Source organism: Penaeus japonicus, unplaced genomic scaffold, assembly GCF_977035675.1.
Source record: "Penaeus japonicus unplaced genomic scaffold, GWHDUDI00000001_assembly GWHDUDI00000011, whole genome shotgun sequence".
NCBI classification, from domain to species: domain Eukaryota; kingdom Metazoa; phylum Arthropoda; class Malacostraca; order Decapoda; family Penaeidae; genus Penaeus; species Penaeus japonicus.
Genome location: NW_028234413.1, coordinates 24650444 through 24662420, shown reverse-complemented (window position 1 = coordinate 24662420; position 11977 = coordinate 24650444). Strand labels below are relative to the sequence as shown.

The 11977-nt window shown below is 34.4% G+C and overlaps 1 protein-coding gene across 1 annotated transcript in view; it reads left to right on the top strand.

Annotated features, from left to right (window-relative positions):
• The first annotated feature begins 663 nt into the window (after positions 1–663).
• LOC122261885 (uncharacterized) overlaps positions 664–11977 on the top strand; it is a 47091-nt gene continuing 35777 nt past the window's right edge. Inside the window, exons 1-11 of the mRNA XM_086541433.1 lie at positions 664–758; positions 3112–3152; positions 4637–4694; positions 5399–5535; positions 5688–5957; positions 6369–6650; positions 7583–7852; positions 8279–8491; positions 10563–10832; positions 11210–11500; positions 11738–11807. Coding sequence (XP_086397559.1) covers positions 721–758; positions 3112–3152; positions 4637–4694; positions 5399–5535; positions 5688–5957; positions 6369–6650; positions 7583–7852; positions 8279–8491; positions 10563–10832; positions 11210–11500; positions 11738–11807 — 1940 coding nt within the window. The 5' untranslated portion in view covers positions 664–720. The remainder of the gene's footprint in view (positions 759–3111; positions 3153–4636; positions 4695–5398; positions 5536–5687; positions 5958–6368; positions 6651–7582; positions 7853–8278; positions 8492–10562; positions 10833–11209; positions 11501–11737; positions 11808–11977) is intronic.

The following is an 11977-nucleotide window of genomic DNA, read 5'->3' as shown; positions in this document are numbered from 1 at the left end:
CCTTATCACTCTTCCGGTCCTGTGTCAATCCATTGGCACTGGGGGCTTGCACTGTGTTTTTCTTTATATTTCATTACTCGCAGATAATCACCAGGCAGTTCCTTATATTTCCGTTTATTTCTATTACTGTTATCATTGTTCATTATGTTATCATTATTATTGTAATTATTATTACTGTAAAGTCAATAACAATGATGATAGTATGGAAATAAAACAAATTCCTGATGATTCAAGGAATAGGATAAAAAGACATAAAAAAAACGAATACTCGGGGAAAGTCGGTTTGGCCCATTAACTGACTCCTTGGTGATTGCCAGGTTAAATGTCCGTAGGACGCGAGGAGGTGACCGCGTGCTGTGCAAAAGACAATGCACCGATGTGAACAGCGTAAGGATGTGCGCTGCTCTTAACGAAAAACGAACGGCAGAACAATGATAAGATGTATAATAGGTGCTCACATGATGATATCAAGTGGATATAACGAAGTCATAATAATACTGAATATTTTTTTTTTTATTGTGAAACTCTCTCTCTCTTTTTCTTTCTCTTTCTCTCTCTCTCTCTCTCTCTCTCTCTCTCTCTCTCTCTCTCTCTCTCTCTCTCTCTCTCTCTCTCTCTCTCTCTCTTATTTACTCTCTCCCTCCCCCGCTCCCTCAGTTCAGCTCCTCCCGTGGCTGGCCAGTGCACGCGTCCCCTCCTTGGTCCGACCCAGGCATCAACATGGCTAGAAGTATTTTCTTCTTGCTGTGTATACTGTGGTGAGTTATAGTAACTAGATATATGAATAATAATAATAATAATAATAATAATAATAATAATAATAATAATAATAATAATAATAATAATAATAATAATAATAATAATAATAATAATAATAATAATAATAATAATAATAATAATAATAATAATAATAATAATAATAATAATAATAATAATAATAATAATAATAATAATAATAATAATAATAATAATAATAATAATAATAATAATAATAATAATAATAATAATAATAATAATAATAATAATAATAATAATAATAATAATAATAATAATAATAATAATAATAATAATAATAATAATAATAATAATAATAATAATAATAATAATAATAATAATAATAATAATAATAATAATAATAATAATAATAATAATAATAATAATAATAATAATAATAATAATAATAATAATAATAATAATAATAATAATAATAATAATAATAATAATAATAATAATAATAATAATAATAATAATAATAATAATAATAATAATAATAATAATAATAATAATAATAATAATAATAATAATAATAATAATAATAATAATAATAATAATAATAATAATAATAATAATAATAATAATAATAATAATAATAATAATAATAATAATAATAATAATAATAATAATAATAATAATAATAATAATAATAATAATAATAATAATAATAATAATAATAATAATAATAATAATAATAATAATAATAATAATAATAATAATAATAATAATAATAATAATAATAATAATAATAATAATAATAATAATAATAATAATAATAATAATAATAATAATAATAATAATAATAATAATAATAATAATAATAATAATAATAATAATAATAATAATAATAATAATAATAATAATAATAATAATAATAATAATAATAATAATAATAATAATAATAATAATAATAATAATAATAATAATAATAATAATAATAATAATAATAATAATAATAATAATAATAATAATAATAATAATAATAATAATAATAATAATAATAATAATAATAATAATAATAATAATAATAATAATAATAATAATAATAATAATAATAATAATAATAATAATAATAATAATAATAATAATAATAATAATAATAATAATAATAATAATAATAATAATAATAATAATAATAATAATAATAATAATAATAATAATAATAATAATAATAATAATAATAATAATAATAATAATAATAATAATAATAATAATAATAATAATAATAATAATAATAATAATAATAATAATAATAATAATAATAATAATAATAATAATAATAATAATAATAATAATAATAATAATAATAATAATAATAATAATAATAATAATAATAATAATAATAATAATAATAATAATAATAATAATAATAATAATAATAATAATAATAATAATAATAATAATAATAATAATAATAATAATAATAATAATAATAATAATAATAATAATAATAATAATAATAATAATAATAATAATAATAATAATAATAATAATAATAATAATAATAATAATAATAATAATAATAATAATAATAATAATAATAATAATAATAATAATAATAATAATAATAATAATAATAATAATAATAATAATAATAATAATAATAATAATAATAATAATAATAATAATAATAATAATAATAATAATAATAATAATAATAATAATAATAATAATAATAATAATAATAATAATAATAATAATAATAATAATAATAATAATAATAATAATAATAATAATAATAATAATAATAATAATAATAATAATAATAATAATAATAATAATAATAATAATAATAATAATAATAATAATAATAATAATAATAATAATAATAATAATAATAATAATAATGATAATGATGATGATAATAATAATGATAACAGTAATAATAGTAATGATAATGATTATGAAAATAATTATAATAATAATAATAATACAATAATAATAATAACAATAATAAGGATGATGATATTTGTAAAGATTATTATCCTGAACACTATGATAATATCCGACACGTGTTTCTGTCATTATTCTAATAACCCCTCTCATCTTCATTATCATAAACATAGTGTTGATATCAATAATAATTATATTAACGATAATACTAATAACAATTGCAATTATGTTAATAATGATAATGATGATGATGGTAGTAATGTTAGTACTAATAGTAATGGTAATATTCAGATTAATGCTGATAATAAAAAGGATGGTGATGATGATGGTGACAGCAATAACATCGAAGACCACTTATAATGATAATAATGATTCACAGAATAATCTATCCCCAAATATTGATTCTAACTCGAGAGAAAATCAAATTCTTTTCTTTCTTTGCAGTTTGATCTGGATGTCAGCAGCAAACGTGTCGGTGGAGAAGAGTAAGTTCCTTTGGCAGATGATAAATAATAGTCAAGTAAAGGGTATGAAATATCTTCAAGTGATAAATGAATTTGGGTACATGATCTGTGAACGAAATGGACAAGATCTTTCGATAACATCCCGTTCTTTTCTGTAGCTCTTCTGTGAGTGTCCGTGTTTCAAATGCATTTAGGAAAAGTGCCGTAACAAGAGAGGGAGCACACCAGTCTCACCTCTGATCTCGTCACTTGACGCTGTGTATCATATCAGTGCCTCATTTCATCTGTCCCTTAACAACCCTTGACTGGGTCGCTGGAGCACTTAATGACATCTCTCTTCTCTACCATCAAGAAAGGGAAACTGAAATGCATCTTTATCACTGTTTTTGTAGTGTAATCTCTTCTGATTCTTTTTCGGCAACATTAAAAATCTTCCAGCTTTACATATTCAGCGTATTACGAAGATTGTCCCAGATTTATGGGGACAACCAAAATATGATTACTGTCTCTAGAAACGTCGTTGGGGTTATTTTACGGCCAATACGGTCTAATGTCTAAGCCCTTTGTGGGAAGTACATGGAAGATCCATCTCCCATGATCCAATGTATTGCAAGAGATACATCAAAATTGGCAATTCCGGGGCAAGAAAGAAAGGAAGGCTTAAAGGGCGCCCGTCCGCCTCTTTGTCAAGCACGAGCTTCAGAGAGTGATGACGCGCAGCAAGGCGCCGGCCTCCGCTCTGAAGACCCGGCGATGCAGGATGTGCAGGCAAAATGGGAAAGGAAGGGCGGCCCAGACCATGTGCTGTGTCTACAATGCAATCCTGTGGCAGTATGACTACTTTGTTCTATTGGCACTCGCAGGCGCAAGCACAGATCGCCTTCCTCTTCTTCATCTCTTCATGGTTTTCGTTGGTTATTTCTTTCGCATTTGTTTACTAAAGTAAAAAACACGAAACATGTTTTGCCCTCTCATAAAACTATGAGTTTGCCGGAGCTGATATGAACCTCTTACTTCGATTTTAGTCGATTACAATATGAGAATGCCTCTCAGATGAAACACGTAAGCCTTATGAAAGAGTAAAACACAACAAATACCATCATAACGAGTGAATGAAAGAGAGTGTGAAAAGTATCGACGTGTTGTGTGCTCCTCCTTCGTTCTGGTGTGCCACACGGATTCAAAGCTTAATCCCCCAGTGCTTGCCATTTGCGAGGGATCAGCCATGTGGAATGGATGTCGATAATGCTGCTGAGGTAAGCCAAGACCACACTTATTTGGAAACCCAAAGCTAAACCCTTTAATCTGCTGCTGCGCCACGCTTGAAAACTAGAAGGACCCAAACAGTCAGTTTCACGAGCTCTAGCAAGTCGTATTTATCCAAAAGGAATAAGCTGTGTTGACTGCGGCCCTCTCTGATTATTCTTTTTTTTTTTTTTTTTTTTTACTTCTCTCTTTCAATGGCACATTTCCATTTTAAGCAATATGTGTCCCTATCTCTTCAGGCTGTGACAAAGACCAGGCATCCGAGGTGGCCAATGGACTCATTATGTGCTCATTCAGGTGAGTCTGGTCGTTGAACAATTCTAAAACGTGTTTAGGAAGAAATCATTTTTGGGTATTTCTCAAAGCAAAGATATTTTGAACAGGCGCTAAAATTGTCAAAAATTATTTTTACTCTTTTAAGGATGTCCTGCATGTAAAGAAGTAAATCATAACATTGTGTTTCAAAGTTCAATCCATAAGAATTCGGATCCACGATGAAAACATTCATTTCTACGCCAAGCCTGGCAGAACGCGGAACACACTAAGGAAATGGACATTAGGAGAACCGACGACGTTTCGTTTGTCTCGACTTTTATGAAAAAATAGAATTAGCATTTCTGAATGAAATACTAATAAGAACGGTGATTACAGTATTTAATTTCTTTTGATCAGCTAAGAGGATAATGTAAATGATAATAATAACCATCGAAAAAACAATACAAAATTAATGATAATAATGGTAACACTTATTGTGCTGATATAATGACCATACAAATTGTATGTACCAATAACAATGACAAAGATTATGAAGATACTGATGATACTGATGCCACTATTATCATCACTGATAATTGCACTGAAGATTGAACAATAACAGGATCATTTTGCAAGTAGCAATTATGATGATACTCGATTGGAAAACATTGGTTATTAAAATCTAATGACAGCAACGGACATTGTTCCTTTCCCTGCTGTAACAATTTCGTTCTGTCTCCCTGTAGCAGCTGCAAGATCAAGTGCAATGCAGGATACAAATTTAAAGGAGGCAAGCGCAGGATCTACATTAAGTGCAACCAGGACACGGGGCAGTTTACTTACAACGGCAAACCCTGGCGTCAGTCCGTTCCAGAATGCGTCCGTAAGTATTTCTTATCTATCGCCCCCCCCCCCCCCCACTCAAGCAAGTATTCCATTATACAGGGAACTGTATCTGGACAAGAACTAAATGAAAGTTCCAGGAAGAAACCTTGCCCTTCTGTCATTACAGAGCGTGACATTTCTGCCTTTCAGCGAACTGCAGAAATGGGTGCCACAATGGAGGCACTTGCATGGCTCCGAACCAGTGTCAGTGTAGCCTTGGGTACAAGGGTAAGAAATGCGAGGTGAAGGAGTGCCCTGAACCCTCATTCCCGGACGCACAAGCTAATATTACCCGTGATAACGACGAACTACGAGTGGAGTGCCACGAAGGATACGTTCTCCCTCCGGGCACGGCGCCTGGAGGAGTGACATTCTGCAGGGAAGGTGCCTGGGACCTCCCCGACGACTTCAGGTGTCTGCGTAAGTAACCAAGTTACTTTCCAGCCTCCTTCAGGATTTTTTCACTTCATAGCATTTATAATGATAATAATAATAATGAAATGAAATTGATGATTATGAAAATGGTAATGCTGATGATGATGACAATGATAATGATGATCCTGATAATATCAGTAATGAAAACCACAATAAAAATGATAGAAATGATGATGCAGATGATATAAGGAACAATAAAAATACTGTTGAAGACACTGATGATAAAACTCAATAATACCAGGCACAACTAGAACAATGGTAACAATAATTATTATGATCATGCAATATATAAAAAAACCCACAGAATTAGAATATATATTGCTTATACAACACATCTATACTCTTACAGTCTAAATATGGCAGATATGCTCAACCCACTGATTCCGTATAAAACAGCTGATTGCGGCAGTCTCGGCTGCCAAAACGGCGGCAGTTGCGTAGCGCCGGGCCGGTGCAGCTGCGCGCCGGGTCTCGTCGGAGACGACTGCCCGAGGAATATGTGCCCGGACATACTGGCGCTCAACGGGAACATCGTCGTGACGCCAGTGAGCCTGAGGGTGAAGTGCCACAAAGGATACAAGCTTGCGTCAAGGAAAGACACGATAGAAGCGGAGTGCCAGGCTGGGCAATGGACAGTGCCGCCTGAAGACCTCCAAGACGACATAATCGCGTGTCTCCGTGAGTACAAAACTTGTGATCAGAAAATTCCATATAAAGGTCGAAGGGAAAGACCGACAAGTTCTCGGAACAGGTTAAATGCGGAATCCATTTTGCTATGATTTATGCTAGAATGTACTTCAGTTAATCCTCACTGAATTGTTATTTGAATACACGATATATATCCCTATGTGATATATATTTATTCGTAGTTTAGCTCGGTCTTAATTATCATTGTTATTCAAACATGAAAAATGTTGGTTTTCTTCACATAAGGCTCAAATCATAATGGAACTAAGACCCTATCTACAAATACTCATTCCTTTCTTGTCATTACAAGATATTCTTTTTCTTCTCACGATGCACAAACCGAAACTCACGTGATCACAAATACTACCAGCAAACACTTTTTTTTTCTTTACGACAAAACTAATAATTTTCCCAAGATCTATCTAATGTCCATGCTTAGTTTATAATTGTTACACTAAAAATGCTTTATGTGCGTAACATTAGAATTATAATTTTTATTACTATCTTAGTAGCAAATACAGTTTTTTAGACTATGAATTATCTTTTATACAAAGCTGTTTTTCTATCATTTGCCTTTACTCTCTCGGGCTGTCGATATAACGCAAGATAATGGCCAACACTAGTGCAACGGATACCAAATTTGTGCTGCATGAAGCCTAATATTGCATCTATGCCATTCTAGTAGCAACATACACAAAGAAAAAAGTAAAATAAAAATTGAAAGAAAGAAAACCACAATGCACACCGCATCATGCCTTTCAGCGAGCTGCGGAAGTGGGTGCCAGAATGGTGGCACTTGCATAGCTTGCAAATATTAAATGATTAAAACAGTGCCGCGAAATTAAATTGAAACATTAGAGAAACAAATTACGAATATAGGCATAAAAGGCAAACCGTCAAATAACAATAATCGTCACCCTCAGCGAACTGCGGAAGTGGGTGCCAGAATGGAGGCACTTGCATAGCCCCGAGCCAGTGCCAGTGTAGCCCTGGCTTCAAGGGCGAGACCTGCGAGGTGAAGGAGTGCCCTGAACCCTCATTCCCGGACGCACAGGCAAGTATCGTCCGCACTGACGACGAACTACGAGTGGAGTGCCACGAAGGATACGTTCTCCCTCCGGGCACGGCGCCTGGAGGAGTGGCAGTCTGCAGGAACGGCGCCTGGGACCTCCCAGACAACTTTAGGTGTCAGCGTAAGTCACCATGATATTTTCCAGCCTCTATTAGGATTTTTCCAAATTCAGTAACCCCTAATAACAACCGTTAATTGATAATAATATTGAAATGGTAAATAAAACATTATATGGGGTGATTTTACTAAGAACATCATAGTGATATACAGGATTATAATTATAGTGACAAACATAACGTCATCATCAGTAACAATACTGGCAGCAACAGTAACTACTAAACAATATAAATGAATAACGATAATAACAATAACAGTAATATAACAACAATGATAATAATGATAAGAATAAGAATACTTTCATGACAGTAATGAGGTCGATTATGACAATCCAGGAAAAATAAACTTGTCTGCCTTGCCTTATGCATATCTCCTTCACTCTAAATGCGATGGACATATTCAGTCATTTGACTGATTCCGTATAAAACAGCTGACTGCGGCACTCTCGGCTGCCAGAGGAAAATGTGCCCGGATATGCTGGCACTCAATGGGAACATCGTCGTCACTCCTGTAAGCCTGAAGGTGAAGTGCCATGAAAAGTACGCATTTCGGTCAGGAAAAAACGTGCTGGAAGCGGAGTGCCAGGCTGGGCAGTGGACAGTGCCGCCGGAAGACATACAAGGCGACAGAGTAGTGTGCTTCCGTGAGTATAAATTTCACGTCCAGAGAATAGGAACCGGATTAAATGCAGGAATTTTCTTTACTCACTGCGTTACTGTTCTTTATTCTGGAATATATTAGTTGATTCACGTTGGCTAATTATTTGAGCATGCAGTGCATACCAATATATCATTTTTCTTTCGACTGCTCCATATCATTCATAAACATTCTCTTAGGCTTCCTTATCCTCCTCCCTACTGGCTTCATTATCATCATCTTTTCCATAAAGCCCGCTTCAGTCTCGCATGACCCACTTTCCAGCCTATCCTGACTGCGCTGCCCAATGTACTAATCCTGTTGTTCCTCGTCACTCCTCATGGAAATTGGACGTTCCTCACTTTTGCCACTCTACCTCCGTCTCGTGACCGTTTTGCATGCTTTCCCTTTCACTCTTGTAGATACCTTTCTATTATAAACCACGCCTGTCGCACTTTTCCGACCACCTCTTTACCACATATTTCATAACATTAAATAGACGATTTCATACTCACTCACCTTCGGCAAATCTACTCATTCCCGCACATGTATTTCCTATAACTTTCATATTCCCTCTCCTGTGTTTACTTCCACCTCTCCATAGTTGCTTCAACCTGCTACCTACTCTCTCAAAAGTTGACAATGTCATCAGCAAACATCAATATACTCTTCTCTTTGTCGGCGCATTGATATTGCACCTTCATCACCCTAACTTGCTCCGCTTCCTTCCCAGCTCGGTCCGAATGTGCTACATGTCTTTTTCTCCTCCCTTAGTCCCCAACTGCTCTCATTGTTGGCAATCCACTTTTTCCATTAGTCTCTGTCACCTCTCGCTTTCCCACACACTACGACTCATTCCACTTCTGTCAATTTTCTTCATCTCTCTTGCTATTCCAATGCTTCCTGATATTCTCGTCCTCTTTTTCCTCTTTTGTACCTTTTCGTTCAACAATCAATTCACACCATGTACCGTTCTAGCTGAATCTTCACACAGCAGTCTTCCTCCTCCAATTTCCACCATCTGATGCTTGGTTCACCTCTCACTCCCCTTTTCATCATTATATATGCTGTCTAGATATGCTCTCCCCTTTCATAACCTTACAATCTCCAATATCTTATAGGTTGGTTCTTCTGTATAGAACATAGTGTACCTACCTTTACTGTTTTACATCTCTGTCCTCATTCTTTTTAATATATGTATTTACACATCCATTTCCATCCTTTTAGCAAAGTCCACCTCTACCTGCCCTTCCGCATTCCTTTCCTTGACATGATACCAACCCCTCATCTCCTCAATATTTCTGTTTCCTTCGCCAACATGCCCATTAAAGCCTGCTCCATTCGCCACTCTTTCTCAGTCAATCTCTCTGCCACTTCATCCAATCACTTCAGACATTTTATTTTTCCTTCATCTCAAGCCCTACTTGTGGGGCATATGTGCTGATGACATTCATCATTCATCATCATCCAGCTTATCTTTTACATATTCATTGTACACTTTGTCAGATACTTTCTTTACCTCTGACACACTTGATTACGCCCTACACCATTCTCTTCCTCCTCTTCCAGTTGGCGTCGTATACACATATTATGTCTACTTTTCTCATCTCCATTACAACAGCCAGCCCTCTCCCTCGCGGGCCGGAGCGCCGACATTCAGAGCTCTGACATTACCTCAACAATTCCACTCTTCCTTTTCTCCCACTCCTTTGAGGACGCCTTCCGCCTGACCTTTTTCATGCAACCGTCGCCATTTATTTAGCCTAGGGACAGGTTCTCATAGATGCTATATCTGTTATTCATGTGGCTTTCTCAAGATTAAATCGGTATTGCAGTAAAAACACAATACTAACTACAATGCTTCATATAGTTCTTTGTCAACATGTATCGAATTGTTTTATACTTCATGGCACCAAAATAAGATTAGTGCAAAATTGATCAGTTAAAGTAGTCAAAGTTTGTGCAAATATCAAATAATTAAAACAATGCCGTGAAATTAAATTGAAACATTAGAGAAACAAATTACGAATTCAGGCATAAAAGGCAAACCGTCAAATAACAATAATCGTCACCCTCAGCGAACTGCGGAAGTGGGTGCCAGAATGGTGGCACTTGCATAGCCCCGAGTCAGTGCCAGTGTGGCCCTGGCTTCAAGGGCGAGACCTGCGAGGTGAAGGAGTGCCCTGAACCCTCATTCCCGGACGCACAGGCAAGTATCGTCCGCACTGACGACGAACTACGAGTGGAGTGCCACGAAGGATACGTTCTCCCTCCGGGCACGGCGCCTGGAGGAGTGGCAGTCTGCAGGGACGGTGCCTGGGACCTCCCCGACGACTTCAGGTGTCAGCGTGAGTCTTCATTAACCTGTCATTGTCAATACTCTTACAGAAATAATGATACCATTCCTTTTTTATTATATTTTATGCAACAATCCTTACATACTATCTAAGTGTGTTCAACATACTAAACTGCTTACTAAATACTAGAGAACATACTCCGTGTGACAATCCCATTTGCCACAACGGGATAGGAGTATGTAATCCCTTTAAATATGACATCTAACAAGCACGATTGTTTTTTTTTTTTTGTTTTTTTTTTTTGTATTTGTATATTTTTTAATTTATCATCTAAAGGAAAATATATCGTAGCCATTACAAATTAAATATATATATATATATATATATATATATATATATATATATATATATATATATATATCTGATAGCTTCCTGTGGGCGCCTGGGCTGCCAGAACGGCGGACGATGCGTGGCACCAAACAAGTGCCAATGCGAGGATCAGTTCACGGGCGAACACTGTCAAGTGCGACGTTGTAAAAAACCCCAGGTCAGGACCGTCAATATCAGTCTGACAATCAATGAGACACACCTGACGGCAGAGTGCGAGCCCGGTCACGTGTTTCCGGATGGTGATGCTGTGGTAACGATGCCATGTCAGAATGGAGAGTGGCACTCTGAAGAAGGGATCGTCGCTGATAACAGTACTTTACAATGCGCTGGTAAATAATCTTTGACTTTCTTACACTTAAGTCTACCGTGCCTTACTGGTGTTATGAGATAGAAAAGAAACTTCATATGTTCGTTCAGTTTTTACATAAAACATTAGTGTCCTTTCTGCAATTCTATTATATTCAGTAGCAGCAATAGAATTTAAAGATATTTTTATTATAAGCAGTTCATGAGCTAATCATGTTCTTGGTGTTTCTATGATGGCTCTCCCCTTTTCGTCCATGCAGCTCAGGACAAGCCATGTTATTACCCATCAAAGACCTTCAATAACACAATCATGGAAGGGGATCTCTTCAGGTAAGAGCAAAAGATCTGAATGCATGTCTCTGCACATAATCAGATGCCCCAAGAGGTACCAGGCACAGGTACTTACGGGTATTCAGGCCTTGGTCGGACGACTAGTTCTGGCACAAACGCTTATCTCCCTTCTGTTGCCTACTATATATGAATGTGCTTTTTATGCATGA